This window comes from Malassezia globosa (genome assembly GCF_000181695.2).
Source record: "Malassezia globosa CBS 7966 chromosome Unknown mgl_sf_1.1, whole genome shotgun sequence".
Taxonomy (NCBI): domain Eukaryota; kingdom Fungi; phylum Basidiomycota; class Malasseziomycetes; order Malasseziales; family Malasseziaceae; genus Malassezia; species Malassezia globosa.
In genome coordinates this window covers 872,306-889,228 of record NW_001849874.1, presented here as the reverse complement: position 1 = coordinate 889,228, position 16,923 = coordinate 872,306, and the positions used below count along the sequence as shown (strand labels likewise).

The window sequence follows — 16,923 nt, the reverse complement described above, 5'->3', positions numbered from 1 at the left end:
ACGGACTGTTGTCTCGACACGATGCCCGATGAGATCCACACATCCGCATCGCGCTCGTCCACAACATCCTCGCATGTCAAAAGCGCATTTGAGCGCTATGTCGATGCGATTTCGTCTCCAGAGCATCCTACCATCAAGGTCCGTATCATGACCTGGAACATGCATGGCCACGTTCCCCTAGGGGACCTGGCTATCTTATTTGGACGTGTGGGTGTATACGAGCCGGCTTCACCGGACTGGGACGAAGATAACACCATTCTTAATGATGCATATAAAGGTGTCAAGGCCAAAGGTCAATTACATGTGCCCAAAGAGGATCGCATCCCTCAACTGCCCTTGTCAGATGTCCATCCGTATCATGTTGTGGTGGTGTCTTGCCAGGAATGTCCGTGGGGCGAGGGAAGTCAGTTAATGCACAAAATCCACACTGCCGGTGAATTTGGCGATGCGTATCGCTTGACGCGTACGAAGCGCGACTTGACTCCGTCAGAAATCCAAGCTGCCATGGCCACGACTTCGCCTACGATTTCATCAACGCCGGAATTCGGGACTGATGCATCCTCGATGAAACGCCCCCCTCTCTCCGTGTCGATACCATCGCCGGTCTCAGGCGTCAACAGTTTCTCTCCTTCGGATGAAAAAGAAGAGGTAATTAATAGTGATGGACGGCGCGTCACTGTCACATCTCGTGCCTGGTCCAAGATCTGTCAGGATTGGTTTTGTAACGGTATTCAGCGGTCTGGAAATGAATTGCTCTCACGGGCCATGTTTTCAGATACAAATGAGGGTGAAACGAGTCTAAGTGACTCCGACACTCCGGGTACGACACCAGCGAGTGTTGAATCACACATATCTCGTCCTCTTTTTTCACCTAGGTCCATGCGAAATCCTCCTGAACAGTTGGGTCCTTATTGCTTACTGATAAAGGAGCGCATGATGGGCTGCTACACCGCTGTTTACGTGTGGCGCGGATGCATGGATCGCGTTCGTGGCGCAAGTGCGCACGCAGTTAAGAGCGGTATTTTGGCCGGCCGCATGGGCAATAAGGGTGGCATTGGCATAAGTCTCAAGCTCGGCGAAACCCGTTTACTTTTTATCAATGCTCATTTGGCTGCGCACGCAAATCGCCTGGATGCACGCGTTGCAAACATCGAAAAAATTAAATCGGAGCTCAAAGTCGACACGTTTCTCCCGCCGAACCATCCGCTACTCAAGTCGAATGACATTACGAAATGCTTTGATCATTGCTTTTGGTGCGGAGACCTCAACTTCCGTGTTGACATCACTCGGAAGCATGCCGACTGGCTCCTTCAGCAACAGTCCTATGACGATGCACTCGAATTTGATCAGCTTCGCAAACTATTACGGACTGGAAATGCGCTTGAAGGTTTCCGAGAGGCACCCATTGATTTTCCTCCCACATACAAGTACGACCTGGAAAAAGCGCAAAAGCACAAGCTTCGACACCAGCCAAGCATCATGCTACAGCAGGCCCGCCCGCCTGGAGGCTCTGTCTCGCGGAAATCCAGCGCAAAATCACTTGACGAAGAATCAGTATCTGAGAAGCCACGGCCTCTATGGCGTCGGTTTCTGCGGAAACTCGACCGCTCTGAGGAGACCATCAAGCAACAAGCTGCACAACGACAAGAAAACAATCTAGCAACCCTGGGTTCTGTGGCGTCTTCCTCTACACTTTCAGTCGTGTCTACAAGCTCATCTGTCACGGAAAACTTGGATCCAGCGCCTTCAAGCTCGAGTATCTCTTCGACTCCTTTGCCGACCACTGACGCACTTTCCCACAAACTCTCGCTGACCAGTTTGGAAGACAAAGCACCCTCTGTGCGCTCTGTATTGTATGACTCGAGCGCGAAGCAGCGTGTGCCATCATGGTGTGATCGTGTATTGTGGCGAAGCAATGCATCCGCAAAAAAACATACTGCGCGGGCGGACATTGCAGCCAGACAGAACAAAAGTGGCTTTATGCCTTGGATTAACAAACACATCCATCGCCATCAACATGCTAATGAGCATGATGTTTCAAAATCGCACGCCGGCTCGGAATCGAGTCACCATATCCTCGTTCATGCCCCACTTGACTGGATTCATGCTATTGCCGAATCAAATAAGAACAATTCGCTTATGGAATCTATTCTCCACGATGATGTTTTGACTCCTACGAAAGGTAGGGTAAAGGTACTCAACTACCACACGATTGATGATGACGGTGTTCAGGCGCTCGGCGCTCGATCCGATCACCGACCTGTAATTTTTAGTGCTGCTATAGGAATTTGATGATCATGTCTCAAAGCTTCCTTTTTTTATCTTGACTCTTCTGGGAATTGACTCAGGAACACGGGCATCATGTGAGCGAGCACAGATGTTACATGCAAGCTAGATGGGCGTCACGTATGCTCTGTATGGGCTGCTCCCGTCAAGCTGGACCCTGACATGCACGTGATTCTATTTCTCTTTCGGGGGGGGGGACGACGATGGGTTTCCCCCAACATGGCATAACTAGCCTGTTGCTTAGGCAGTGCGTTTCACAGTTTAGGCTCCACTTAGTTTGCTATCATGTCTGATTCGACGCTCACGGCGGAGGACCTCTCCGTCTATGTGGACCAAAGACCTTTCAAATCTGCAGCGTATCTTAGCAAAATGGGAGCGAATGGCGCGCCTGTGCCTACACGACGCAACAAGACATTGAAGCAGATCCTAAACCAAGAACGCGACGCGTATCTGCAAAAACGAGGGCTTGTCGAGCCAGGTAAGAAGCGCGGATCCGGAGAAAGCACACCGAAGCGACGCAAGATGGTGCATGAAAAGGCGGAAGATCCTCAAGCGCAGGTTCAAGAAGAGAATGAAGAGTCAGTCCCTGCGACCTCCTCAACAGCCGCTGCACCCGCGCGCGAAGTTCCGACATGTACGTTCCTAAGGGCCTTGCTAATTCAGACACGAGTGTTCAAGCGCCACCGAGCCTTCTTCCTTCAAAAAAATACTGCGATATCACTGGACTCATCGTATGTCTATGACTATCTATGCTCACATGTGTGCGGCAGGGTTATTATACAGATCCAAAGACGCGCCTTCGCTATCATAACGCGGAAGTGTACCAAATTGTGAAAAGCTTTGTATGTGTAGAGGTTCCTTTCGCTGACTTACACACCTTTCAACAGGCTCCTGGCGTCGATAACATGTATTTAGCACTGCGTGGCGATGCGTCACAGCTCCTATAGTATTTTGTTTTGTAAACTATCTCAACTAAATCATGCGCTCCCTGTCGACATGCTTCCACGCCGACAAAAGACTCTTGACTTGCGGGTCCCTAGTGACCGATGCTTGTTCTCGCTTCTCGTGAATAATCGTTTGGAGCTCCTCCTTGGAATGAGGCACTTTCTATAACATGTTAGCATTTTTCCATTACCCGTATTTGTGTTTCGTGCACACATACAAAATCTGTTTCTGGCGGAACGAAGCGGCTACGCGACTGGACACGGTCAGCTTTCTCTCATTCCGATGTTTTACGTATCAAAGACACCACATACCGGTAGCACATATTTCTCATACCAGTTCGGATCGCCAAAGTATAACATGAACCCAAGAGGAAACATCAAATACCTAAATGTCAGCTATTAAGCGTACATTCCGAAACGAAACACCTCCATCCCTGGGCCCGCCATGATGGATGATTGATTTTGTGCCTTGCGAGGATGACCAACGTTTATGGCTCTGACTTGCTCGGCTTCACAAAATTCGCTCGTTTGTCATCCACCTCCTGCACCGTGCGTCATTACATGGTTAGTCATGTTGAGTCATAGTCTGTAAAGATTGCAGGCGCTTGACGTGGAGCAAAATCGTGACACCCATGCTTGAATGACAGTGTCAGAACGACAACCATGCCCAAGGGATCTCGTGGCAAATCGTCTGCCACGCCCGGTACGCGCAAAAAGCATGCCGCTGCTGCTGCTGCGAAACGAGGCGAATCTGAGCCTACTTTGACGCTAAAGACAGGCAAGAGCAGCGAGAGAAAAAAGTTGTCCAAGAAAGAGCGGAAGCAGCTTGCCAAGAAAAAAGCATATGTGCCTCCCCCTAAGCCACCCAAGCCACCGCCGTTCCCCTTGGATTCTATGGGATTGGCTAGTTTGCTCCCTGCTGACCTTGTTGTTCTTCTTAGAAAGGCACTGAAAAGGGACATAGTAACGCGTGTGCGTACAATGGAATCCCTTCTCGCCTGGATCCAGGGCGCTCCGCCTCAGATGGATGACGGCGCTCCGTATGAATTGCTTTCGGTTGAGGAGCGCTGTGAGGCACTTGCGCTTATGCTTCCGTGCTGGTCACATTTATTTCCGCGCCTCGCGCTATCGCCTTCACAACGTGTGCGACTATTGACACTCCAAGTTCACGCCGCATTGCTTGAGTTTCCCACGCCCAGTCCAGACTCGTCTTGTATCCGTGATGAACTGCTATCGTCTACTTACATGGACTCGATCATTGGTTTCTGGGCTGTGCTGAGCTACGACACCAGTCGCACCGTCGGTCGGCTTGGTCTACAGCTTTGGAAGAGATACGTAACATGGAATGAGCCAAACGCACAACCTACAAAATTGTGTCTGCAAGAATATGTACCGCTTGTGCTTGAGCATTTGCGCCCGATTCTGCTGACAGATGCCCCTGTCGCAGCGCTGACGCAGGTAACGCCGTCGCTCCAAAACACGGCGCCAAAAGAAGGAACTGATATGATCGCCAAGACGCGCAGCGATACGAATTTAGAGGAAAATGCTGATGAAATGAACAGCAGATTGGTAGCAGGTGCCCTTGGGATCATGCATGCATTGATGGACATGTCGCAGGACCTCTTACCGGATCTTGAAGGTTTCCTCGAATCGACACAAATGTGGACAGCTCTTTTGCCTGTAGAGTGGCCCGGGGAAACGGACTTTCATGCCCTTGGTATTGGGTCGCCTGCTGCTCGACAGCGCGCATGGAATGTGCTGTCGTTGCTTTTCCGTCTTGACGGTGCGATGCTTGATCGCAACAAAGAAGTGATTTTGCCGATGGTCTTGCATGCAGCATTTGCTGAACGGGACGCGCCCGTCATTCTCGACATGCTCGCGGTGTGCTTACCACTTCTCCGGAAGTATCCAGGCGCCTGGACCAACGATTTCGATAACGACGAGCATGAAGACAGCGACGATGAAGAACAAGCATCCATGACGCCATATGCACAGTTTGTGGCGTGGATGCAGACGATTGCGCCCTCGGCACCGGTCACATGCTTCCCTACCATTCTTGTGTTTCTCTCAACAATGCCAGCCGACATCCTGCCGCACACGCCAGAGTCAGTGTCGTTGATGATGGAACCTCTTTTAAGTATATCTGATGGCTTGATTCAAGGCATGTCAGATCCCCATGCTTGGGATGCTTATATGACAATGCTGTGTGAGTGTCTGCGCTACCTGGTCATGCGTGTTATTCGACAGCCATCTGTATCAGCTGATCAAGTGCAAGTAACGGCGTCATTGATGACAGAGGAACTCACTTACATCTTCGATCACTTTATCCTTCACTCCGAGTCTAAATCATTGCCTCCTCGCTTGCGCCTCAAGTCAGCACGCGAGTTCGGCAAATGTTTGCCCACGCTTGATGTGACTGTTTGCGAGACAAGACTGCTGGCACACACGCTTGAGAAAGTATCCAGTATGCTCTCAACCATTGACCTAGAGGATGACCTGGCTGCTGTTGTGGAACTGCTTGTCTATGTGTGTTCTTCAACAGGCGTGAGCGACACGCTCCGTGGCGACGTGCAGCGCATGATTCACGCCACTGTCGAGCGAATGTTAGATGCTTTCCAGCCGACTTTCTTGCCGCACTTTGCATCTGTGCTCCAATCTCCTGCGCATGATGCACTCGCTAGTGACACGCACGTATCGGAGCGTTTGACACTTATAGCCACGGATGTGATTCCCAGTCATCTGGGAAACGAGGGAGTGTCGGAGAATGATGCTGTTTCTTTCTACACAGCATATATGCAAGCAATGCCTGCGCTGGATGAGGTATGGCAGGCTCTGTTTCGTGCTACGTTAGAGACTCCCTTGTCGACCCTACCCATGTTGGTCCGAGTCGCGCAGGCAGCGGGGCATCGGCTGCCAGGGGCGCAGGTACTGGAAGAATGGCGGTTGTCTACGCTTGGCCAACTAGAATCCGAGCCGCGCGCTTGGCTCCCATTGCTCGATGCGCCTGCGTGGCTCCAGTCTCGAGACATCGAGCTCCGGCTGATCCGTGCACTCGTTCAGTCTGCTGCGCATGCCGAGCTTGCGGAACAGGCAGGTCTCTTGCAGATCCTTGGCTCTTGGGTGGCAATCGACCCTTCGCATGCTGCACAGCTGTATGAAGATGAGGAGGTCAAAAGACATGTTGTGCCGCTCTTGTGGCAGGTAGGCTATCTGCATGATCAGGTCGCGACACAAGCTGCACGCCATATGTGGATGCAGCTAACGAACCAACTGGCCGACCGTTCATCAGCCCTATATGCCCAGGCAACGTTGTTTCTGCAGGAAGAACTTGTTGGCGGGTCTATGCCGCCACGTCGCATCTTGAAAGCTTCACGTGCACTACCCGCGCCGTACTCAGACCAAGTCCGCTTACAGCCGTCGCACTGGGAAGAGGCTATGCAATCTGTGGCTTCAAGTGCGGCAAGTCCGTTTCTTGTCATTCACGATCCAATGGTTCCGATACATTCTAGAGTCAGCACTGTGTCGCCGTCCGAATTCCAACGCCTCGCCCGGTATGCGGATGCTTGCATGGAAATGAGTGAAGATGCGATGTCGTCGATTGATGTGCTTCCTCTACTTGCATTGACCGCGCTCGTGTTAGAAGATGCTTTGATCGCTGGCGACACCAAGATTTGGCTGCAGGTGTACTACTCATCGAAAACCACCACGGTAATGGACCGAGGCATCGCGGAGTCATTCCTTGTTCGCCTCGTACACACCGTCACGCGACGTCTGTCTATGCTGGCGTCCGACTTGCCCGCTAGCTGGCATGAATCAGCCGCACAGGCTATGCTGAATGGCAGCCCGTCTGATGCACTTACGACCCTAATGCATTCAGTGTGGACGCATGCTATGGATTCGGAGTCTGTGGGCTTCGCCCGGCTTTTTGCGCGACTCCTCGCAGGTATTCTCTCCCTCAGCTCCGCGTCAACGACAGATGCAGAGATGTGGGTCCGGACAGGCATGCGAATGAGACCACCACACACGCCTCTCGCGTGCGCGATACTCAGTGCGACACGAACGCATGCATACGATTCACCGAGCCATGAGCGCTGGCGAAACGAGATCGCTGCGAACCTCAGTGGTGTGCCTCCTGCGCGTGCCAATACTGATGGTGTGAATGGCTTGCAAATGCTCCGCTGCGCTGCTGCGCCATGGAGCGCAGGACGCGCGCTGATCCCCACACAACGTGCCGTGTTTGTTCTACAGGGTCTTCAGCGGTGGATCACTAGCGATGACGACCTGAGTGAGACGGTCTTCGCTTTGCTTGCTTCGGTGTTGACAGAGTTTGCGCCTGTCGTTCAGAGCGTGCCAGGGCGGCATCTTGACCTCATGCTCGATGTTGTCGAAGAGAACATGCATGCAGTTGATCTGGACGAAGACACTGGCTGGCCGACGCTGTACCTGACGCTAGGCTTGCTCAACACACTTTACGACCTGCGCACGCACGAGCATGTGCGCGATACTATCGAGCAACACGGCCATGCCCTTCAGGACGCATTGCGTGATGCCTTCCTTGGCGCGTGTATACACGCCTCGGCTTCCCGCGGTACCCCAAATGACGTGCAAGATGCGAGTATGGTGCTTCTGACGGAGCTTGTCGATATGCATGTGCCGTCCAGCCGCTTCGCGAGCCCTGAAGACCAAGAGGTATTGACGAAACCCGTGTGCACTCCTTCGACGAACCGGCAACTCCAAGTTGCTGCACTTCGGATGCTTGGCGCTGCTACTCACGAGCGCGTACGCGAGCAAGTCGTCGAGATTTCGCTCGGATCACTGTCGACATCTAGTGCGCCCGAGCTGAATGCGCCACTGGTATCGTCGCTGAAGAAAGCGATAGCTCTCACCCCGGCACTCTGGGAAGAGGTGGAAGATGACCGCTCAACGGTGTTTTCGTTCCTGCTTCAGTGGCTCGCTGTGCTAGACCACTTTGATGAGGCATCGCTTCCTGTGCGCACAATTTTTGCTGGTGCGCTCCAGACAGACCATCTGACGCACACGCAGCTTCTCCCCAGCTTGTTTGCTCTCATTGCTGGCATGCCACGTGCCATGGGCGATATTCCGGCGTTTGATGCATCGCGTTGGGCTGTCGATCATGTCGACCTGACGCAGCTGCCACTCACGTCGCCTAAAGGATTGCAGGCGCTGGCAGCGCATGTATACTATCGAGCCTTGGTGCATCTTCCCACACAGGTGCGCGACTGGTGGATGAGTATCCGTGACCGGCAACTCTCCATCTTTGTCAACCATTTCACGTCCAAGTTCTGTACACCCTTGCTCGCTGAGCGAGAGCTCAGTCACCTCCGTGATCCGACGTCGCTCTCGCGTATTCAGGATGAGGCCATGTCGATCAAAGTGCTATCCTCGAACGAAGTCGTCGCTACATACACGGTCGACGAACACCCGATGGAAATTGGCGTTCGTCTGCCCCCTGACTACCCTCTGCATGGTGTGGAAATCCGCGATATCAAGCGTGTGGGTGTGAGTGAGGCCCAGTGGCGCGCGTGGCTCCTTGCTGTGCAGCAGTTGCTTAGTGGGAAAAACGGGCTTATCCTCGATGCACTCATGCTCTTCAAGAGAAATGCCGAAGCCAAGTTCCAGGGATATGAAGGCGCAGAGTGTGCGATTTGTTATTCGATCATCAGCCCAACAGATCAGTCGCTGCCCAACAAGCCGTGCAGGACATGCAAACACAAGTTCCACGGAAGCTGTCTGTACAAGTGGGTGAGCACAAGTGGTGCATCTACATGTCCATTGTGTCGCTCGATTCTCTAGCGAGGAGATTGCTGCGTTGTCGACGTGAGCTCAGCAAGTTGTTTCTCTGACACGCCTTCTAGCCTGAAGAGTAAGTCTCATTTCATGCTTTCATCCAACCAGCCCCTCGTTGTCGCTGCCCCTGCTTCTCTCTCTCCACACACACACACACACACATACGCGTACGTACCTTTCAAGCAGATAATCGATTTCCACCTTCTTCGTCAATGGGATAATAAACTTTTGGTAGAGTAGCACAATATCCTCAGATTGGATCTTTCGACGCTCAGTTCCTGGGTGGTGCGTGGACGTCTGGTCCAGATTCTGCCCATACACATCAGCCTTCTGTCGCACACGAGCAAGAAGCACTTCTTCAACAGCCGGCTTCGTAATAAGGCCAGACAATGCATCAATGTTGCGCGAACGGATATGAGGCACAAAGGCGGCTGGATCTGAGCGAAACTTGGACTCTGACACAAACATGCCAAAGTGGATACGCCGTGCAATGGCACCGAGTGCCTCGATATCACACACGACCGACGAGCCGTACTGCCGGTCATCTTCAGGCTTGCCTTCCTGCTGCGTAATCTTTGGGACTATGTCTTGTGTGTAAAAGGCCAGAATCTCCTCTGTTACATTTACATGGTGGGGATGCAAAATATCTGGATAGTCGTTCGGTTTTAGAACAGGCCGCGGCAGCTGCTCAATGGGGGTGAATGCGTGTTCATCAGGCGCAAGCCACCTCCCCAGCTTGGCATGCCACTTTTCGGTCTCTTTGATCGACCAAGCAAGCCACGATCCAGTCCAATTCTCCTTTTCGACGAGCTCTGGAAATGCTCCGTCCCGGTAAACACACGAATTGTGTCCGAATTGCGCGCGTTCAATGAGTCGGAACACGATGGACTCTTCCATCCGCTGAAGCGTCGCACGGATATTATCGAGCGACAGGATGTCTTCCACTGTCGCGTTGTGAAAATTGATCGAGTCAGCCATCGCGTCTGGGCACAATGCTCCTCACAAGAACAGAATGAATATGTATATGTATGTGTGTGTGTGTGTGTGTGTGTGTGTGTGTGAAATCGGGAATATATATTAGGGTGTGATCTAGGCAACATGGAGCGAAGCTATGTGTGTAACATGTGGAGTAAGAACGACAGGCGCATAAGAAGCGTGTACCAGCAAACCAGAAAAAACCAAAATGACCGCACCTCTCGCCCAAACACACGAGACCTTCGTGTTTTTCATTTCTCCACAACCCCGGCTTTCATAGAACTAAGAGGCAGCAAAGAACCAGCGCCGCGCCTGTGGACCGGACTGATGCTCTTCACTCTCATGGGACGATACGGCAGCACCACCACCGCGCAAGGGCTTAGCAATGCGCGCATGAGCATCGGCCGCTTCCTCCCACTCATCGATCTGCTTGTCCTCGAGACGCGACTCGAGCTCCTCGATCGTCTCGGCCCTTGAGAGCAATCGTTTCTCAGCGAGAGCCACATCCCGTTTGAGTACCGTATTCTGCTCAATGAGGCGCTGCTGCACATGCGTCAGCTGCTCGAGTCGGCGCTCAATCAAACCCATCTTGCGCTTTTGCGTGCCCATCTGAAGATTTTGCAGCAATACAGCATACTGGTCATGCATATCCTCCAGCTCCATCTCCAGGTCTACAACACGCTCGCTGCGTTCACGCAGTCCCTGCATGAGCTTCTCCTTGAGCCGTTCGTACTCACGCAGACGCAATGTCACGAGTTCGCGCGCCTTTTCCATCTGCTGCGACGCATCGACCAATCGCTGGACGGTAGCTGGATCGGGTCCCGCCTTTTCTCCTTGTACTATTGAAGCGCTCAGAAGCTGGAGCGCATGCCGCTGTTCCTCGTGACTCGCACGCAGATCATCAAGCGACCGCGTTAGTCCCGCCGTTTCTTCACTCCGTATCGCCAGCAGCTGTTCCAAATGCAATGCCTCCGAACTCGAGTTGGCCAGACTCGTTGACGACTGCTCCTCCAGCATGGAGCGCAGCTCTGCAAGCTGAATAGCGCCCTCATCACCGACACGCAAACTATGCTCCAAGGCACCGATCTGATTCGTAATCAGGTCATACCGCTGCTGAATAGCGGCATTCCGCTTTTCCAACGTCAGCTTCTGTTGTTGCAGTACCGACACTTCTTGCGCCGCAATCCGTGCCGATAACACTTGCTCAGATAATTGTACATAGGTCTGAAGAAGACCCTCTTCCAACGCATGAATCTGGTCGAGACGCAACGGAAAGTCGGCCTGCTGTTGGCATGCTGTGAGGAGCGTCTCAATCGATTGCATCATGGGCGCTAGTGCTACGTGCTGCCCTTCCAAAGCACGAAGCATGTCCTGGATCCGCTGCTCACGAGTGGAACGGACTTGTGGATGAGCACGATGACCATGATCGTCTGTATGTAGCGGTTCCGAGAGTGCATGAGAACGCATGGGTATCTGGGTCTGTTCCTTCAAATCGCGATTCTCCTGCTGCAGTTCATCGACCTTCCAGCGAAGCTCCATCATTGCTGTCTCGAGCGCGCGGTTCTGCTGCAAGAGCTGCTGCTCTTGCACATACCCACCCGCAATAGGCTCCCGATTCATCGGCTCTTCGATCGCGGCTCGCTCAATAGTACGAGTCGCGGCGCCTGTCGTATCTTCTTTTAGGCTCGCTGGGGCACCAATGAGGGGTGCCCATTCTTCTTGTGGTACAGCACGGCCATGGCGCCAAGCATCAATTTCTGTCTCCAAGCCTCCAACATAGGCTTTGTACATACTGAGTTCTGCATTGGCCTTGCGCACGAGAGCTCGAAGCTCGATGGGCGATAATTCAGCATTGATTCTTGCATTATTTTTGATCGACTTGGCACGCACACCGAAACGGAGTGTCGAGAGTGTCTCTTCAGCATTGTACGCAATGGGTGAGCAGTTGACAATGAGAGTCGTACGCGAGTTGCCACCCAGTGACTCTTGAAGAATTCGTGTGAGCTTGGAGTCACGATATGGCACATGCGACGACTTTCCATCTGTCAATGCATTGATCACCATGCCCAGCGCACTCAAGCTCTTGTTGATCTTTTTCGCTTCCTCCAACGTCTGGCCACTGGCGCCTGTCTTACCGACCTTTTCCGAGCCGGCCAGATCAACCATGTACAAACAACCAGACTTGCTAGCACCATTCTCAGTATTCCGCTGTTGCACAGTGAACATAAAGATGCTGTGTGAGCGAGACGACTCGGTATTCATACGCGTCGAGGATACAGCACGCATGGCTGTGCCCCGCCGAATCGTCTCATACACTTCCTCAGGGCTGCTCACATAATGTTCTGAAAGTCCCTTGACTCGTACACCTTTGCTCCTATCTTCATGGACAGGCAAGTTTACTCGTTCAGCTACAAGGCCACATGTCAGTACGCCCATGCTTTCTCCAATCGCGTACGCACGTTCTAACAAATCGCGAATTCTTTCCATATAGATCTCCATAAACGATACCTTGACCATGTACTCGATCGACGGTGGACTATGCAGGATCCCATCAAAGATCTGGTCGGTCAGGCGCGGAATAATCCCGCGCGTATTTGCATCATAAATATCTGAGCCCTGGTAAGAGAGTCAGTATAAGCACAAGTTGCCCAGTCACACAACGTCCTCACGCTTTCCCACATCGTCCAAGCATGAATCCACATACCATCATTGTATACGTCTTTCCGGAGCCTGTTTGACCATATGCAAAAATCGTCCCATTGTACCCTTGAAGTACATCATCCACAGTCCCCTTAATACTGTGTTCAAAAACATGTGCCTGAGTGGTCTCCATAGGAAACACATGATCAAATGTAAATGTCGCATCGGAGCCACGAGAAAGGCTCACAGACTGCGAGTCTTTGTGCTCAACAATGACGGCATCGTCACCAGACTGGATCCTATCTCCGGGTGCATGTGCTGGCCGAAAACGAGCTACGACCTTGACATGCGCTGCCATAGCCCTGTACAACGCACGTTCTTTCTGCCGCCCTTTTCTCCAGGAACGTTGTCGCTACGAAGCCGCTCCAAATGTTAGGGGAGCTGAGCAACGAAGCTTATGTAATACCCCATCGAGGACTGCCATCAACACGACGCATGACTGGAGTCCAGGGCACACACACACACTTACCTTGTTGGTTTCCCCGATCCACCCAACGCGTAGGCCCTCGAAGCACATCGTTTGTGCCGTCTAGACTTTGACATGTCGGCTGCTACGCAAACATACGAAGAACGTGCCGTGAAGCATACGAATGCTTGTGCGAAGAGTCTGCTTGAGACCATTGCTCGGAAGCAGTCGAACTTGTGTGTGAGTGTGGACGTGACGACGAAAGAAGACTTTTTGGCCGTCGTCGACGCAGTTGGCCCGTTTGTGGCTCTGATCAAGGTACGTCGATCTTATTTTCTTGCCGTTTCAGCTCGTGAAAATGGGACTCTTACTTACTACTCACATCCATGCTAGACACACATTGATATTCTTGAAGATTTTGACGAGGACCTGATTGAAAAGCTCGCACAGCTAAGTGTGCGCGACAACTTTTTGATCTTTGAAGACCGCAAGTTTGCCGATATCGGAAATACAGTGAGCCTTCAGTACGCGGCTGGTGTGCATCGCATTGTGCGCTGGTCGCATATGACCAATGCGCACCTCATTTCTGGCCCTGGCGTCATTTCTGGACTGGCTTCCGTCGGCCTTCCTTGGCAGCGAGGTCTCCTGCTGCTAGCAGAGATGAGCACAAAGGGTAGTCTGACAACAGGTGCCTATACAACTGCCAATGTTCAGGCTGCGATGCAGGACGAGTCGCAGTTCGTGTTTGGCTTTATTGCTATGCACCGGGTGCATGAAGACCCTGCCCACATACCACCCGACGCCACGCCTGAGCAGCGTGCGAAAGACCTGCTAATCCTAACGCCTGGTGTGGGTATGGATGTTCAAGGCGATGGCAAAGGACAGCAGTACCGCACACCGCAGCAAGTCATCAAGGAAAGTGGATGTGATGTCATGATTGTGGGTCGTGGCATTTACGGCGCACTTTTGAATTCTGATGCGCCTCGTTCTGAGGCGATCGAGCAAGTCAAAGCACAGGCTCAGCGCTACCGTGAGGCCGGATGGCAGGCGTACTTGGAGCGTGTGCAGCCGCGCAACAGTACGTAGACGGTAGCTGTCTAACATGGTGCAGCACAGCACTTACGTCGTTCACGTCGTGGCATTCGACCCCTTCATACAAATACAGCCACAGTAGTCGCGGCGACGGCGTCTCGGGCTCAAGACCACCAATCCAGTACGCCAGACATGCTGAGTGTGAAACGGGAAGCCACACCACCAATGCTACCTCTTTCCCAGACGCGATCATCGCCGGTGAAAAAGATCAAAATGGAACTTACTGAGGATGAGGCACAAAAGATTCAAGTGCCTCGGCGCTGGCAGGAGGTGTATGCGCTTCTTTCGAAGGAGCGGCAGCATATCATCACGCCCGTTGACACCATGGGATGTGAAGAGAATGGTCAGGAAGATCGACGTGCGGATCGTGGACGACGTCGTGCAGATGGCACAGAAGAAAGTGACGATGACAAGGCACGTCGTTTGCGCTTTACGACCCTCGTAAGTCTGATGCTCAGCTCGCAGACGAAAGACCCTGTCACAGCCGATGCCGTGTATAAACTGCAGACGCGATTGCCTGACGGCTTGACGCTAGTATCGTTACGGGATGCACCTCCTGAGCAAATCACCGACTGCATCGCGAAAGTGAGCTTTTATCGGCGCAAGACCGACTATTTAAAGACGATGACTCGTATACTCGAAGAGAAGCACCATGGTGACGTACCTCAGACAGTCGATGAGCTGTGCGAGATCCCAGGTGTCGGCCCAAAAATGGCATTTCTTCAAATGCAGAGTATGGGCTTGAATGTAGGAATCGGCGTCGATACACATGTGCACCGAATATCGAACCGGCTTGGTTGGTGCAAGACCAAGACACCCGAGCAGACACGCCTTGCGCTTCAGAGCTGGCTTCCTAGAGATGTACGTTTGGTATTTGTACCAAAAGATCACGAGTCACACTTACGCTTCCCCAGTTACATGGTGTGATTAACAAACAAATGGTAGGCTTTGGCCAGGTGATTTGCCTGCCGGTAAGCCCACGTTGCGAGTACGTTTATTCCATTCGCTTTGCTCTCTTCTTTTTTTTTTCTCTCTCCAGTTTGAGCTGACAAACACAAACGTACGCCACAGTCTATGTTATATTGGTCAAGCAAAGCTGTGTCCATCGTACAGAAGAGTGGATCCTAAGACAGTGGGCAAACGAGTGCCAGTTTACTATGTGGATGGAACCGTCGATCGTGGCGACGGCCGCGTACCTGTTGATGACCAGAAAACGCATGAGAATCCAACTGATGCTGCTATTGAAGCTGCTCGAAAAGACAAGGCTCTCGAATGGTGAAAGTAGACCTTTGCTCTAACTTGTCCGAGTCGGTTTCCTTTGTACTTTAGACAAGTAGGTGCGAGTCGCACAGTCCACTATGGTGAGGGCCACGCGTGTGTTTAATTTGTCCCTAATTACGTTAACTCACATGAAGGTCGTATTCCTGCTGGTATAGAAATTTTTTGGTTCAATTCATCTCAGCACCACGTCATGCCATCGGCTGGCGTTCGAGAATCCCGCAAGACACAGCATGCCAAGGCCGCGTCCAAGCTGCCAGAACAATCCGCCTCATCTGGATCCTCAAGTCCAATAGGGTTGGACAATACTGGTTCGAATGTCCTCGGTGAAAGCACATCTTTGTCGCTGGCTGGACATGCGCTTCCACCGCCGAAAGCCGTAGCGAAGACTTTGGCCCAGTTCAAGCAAGTCCGCCGGCTCGATGTGTCGGACATCCAAGTGTCTGAATCCTGGCCTGACGGTCTACGCGATTTGGACTGGCTTGTGAAGGCCGTGCGCCATAGCCAAAAAGCACGCCGAGACGAACAAGCTCTTGACGAGCGGCTCACATGGCTCAATGTCTCGAAGAACCCAGCACTCGGCCAACAATCCGATCCATTGCAAGGTATCGAGGTATTGGCCTCACTTTTTGGTACGTGAATAAAACAATGTTGCGTCTCCGCTCACACATATTCACACACACACACAGTACTCAATGCATCTCACTGTACATTACCCGCGGTGCCTTCAGGTCTGAGTGCCTTGCACGCACTCAAAGCGCTTGTTCTTTCACACAACGACATTGCCGATCTAGGCTCGTCCTTCCCCCATTTGCCAGAACTCAACACACTCGTTCTTTCACACAATCAGTTGCGTTCATTACCAGCGACACTTCCCACATCCCTCCCGCGTCTCAAGAAACTCAGTCTCGGACACAATCGACTAACGTGCGACGGTCTGCCAGATTTTAGCGTATGCTCGCATCTGCGCGAAGTGCGTCTAAGCGGCAATACGTCCATTCACCATCTTCCTACACACGTGTCACAATGGGGGCGCGGCGTTGATGGCGGAGCGCCTGGCCTTGTGCTATTGGACGTGAGCGAATGTGGTATTGATCATTGGGACGGCATGCGTCCCTTATGTAAAGAAGACTCGACTGCAAATACGGAGCGACACGGCCTTGTGAATCTGTGTGCAAAAGGCAATGGCATTTCAAGTCCAGAGGATGCATATCACGAACGTTTGCGAGAATGGATCCCATCCCTACGTATCTTGGACAATGTCCGTCTTGATGTGCCTAAGACAGCCACGTCCCCAGCACTAGAAGTTCAGCCGCCGAAGAAGGTCTCAGAAACATCGTCAACTCCGCCATCATCAACACCGTCACTGCCACGATCGCGAAATCCAGGCAAGTCAAACACAGACTCCAACATCATGGACTCGGCGTCGCATTC

General features: G+C 52.3%; 7 protein-coding genes across 7 annotated transcripts; 4 read left to right on the top strand and 3 right to left on the bottom strand.

Annotated features, from left to right (window-relative positions):
* Positions 1–21: 21 nt before the first annotated feature.
* Positions 22–2,292, top strand: MGL_0404 (uncharacterized protein; the record flags this gene model as incomplete). Its single annotated transcript, XM_001732577.1, has 1 exon — positions 22–2,292. The coding sequence occupies one exon, from the start codon at positions 22–24 to the stop codon at positions 2,290–2,292; it is 2,271 nt and encodes a 756-aa protein (XP_001732629.1).
* A 1,601-nt stretch (positions 2,293–3,893) lies between these two features.
* On the top strand, positions 3,894–9,044 carry MGL_0403 (uncharacterized protein; the record flags this gene model as incomplete). The annotated part of the gene is made up of 1 exon (XM_001732576.1): positions 3,894–9,044. One exon carries the CDS (start codon positions 3,894–3,896, stop codon positions 9,042–9,044), a length of 5,151 nt encoding a protein of 1,716 aa, XP_001732628.1.
* A 90-nt stretch (positions 9,045–9,134) lies between these two features.
* MGL_0402 (uncharacterized protein) lies at positions 9,135–10,016 on the bottom strand (the record flags this gene model as incomplete). The annotated part of the gene is made up of 1 exon (XM_001732575.1): positions 9,135–10,016. One exon carries the CDS (start codon positions 10,014–10,016, stop codon positions 9,135–9,137), a length of 882 nt encoding a protein of 293 aa, XP_001732627.1.
* A 279-nt stretch (positions 10,017–10,295) lies between these two features.
* On the bottom strand, positions 10,296–12,179 carry MGL_0401 (uncharacterized protein; the record flags this gene model as incomplete). The annotated part of the gene is made up of 1 exon (XM_001732574.1): positions 10,296–12,179. The coding sequence occupies one exon, from the start codon at positions 12,177–12,179 to the stop codon at positions 10,296–10,298; it is 1,884 nt and encodes a 627-aa protein (XP_001732626.1).
* Positions 12,180–12,678: 499 nt separating this feature from the next.
* Positions 12,679–13,011, bottom strand: MGL_0400 (uncharacterized protein; the record flags this gene model as incomplete). Its single annotated transcript, XM_001732573.1, has 1 exon — positions 12,679–13,011. One exon carries the CDS (start codon positions 13,009–13,011, stop codon positions 12,679–12,681), a length of 333 nt encoding a protein of 110 aa, XP_001732625.1.
* A 243-nt stretch (positions 13,012–13,254) lies between these two features.
* MGL_0399 (uncharacterized protein) lies at positions 13,255–15,490 on the top strand (the record flags this gene model as incomplete). Its single annotated transcript, XM_001732572.1, has 5 exons — positions 13,255–13,437; positions 13,513–14,197; positions 14,231–15,072; positions 15,126–15,199; positions 15,283–15,490. The coding sequence occupies 5 exons, from the start codon at positions 13,255–13,257 to the stop codon at positions 15,488–15,490; spliced, it is 1,992 nt and encodes a 663-aa protein (XP_001732624.1).
* Positions 15,491–15,682: 192 nt separating this feature from the next.
* On the top strand, positions 15,683–16,129 carry MGL_0398 (uncharacterized protein; the record flags this gene model as incomplete). Its single annotated transcript, XM_001732571.1, has 1 exon — positions 15,683–16,129. One exon carries the CDS (start codon positions 15,683–15,685, stop codon positions 16,127–16,129), a length of 447 nt encoding a protein of 148 aa, XP_001732623.1.
* Positions 16,130–16,923: the final 794 nt, after the last annotated feature.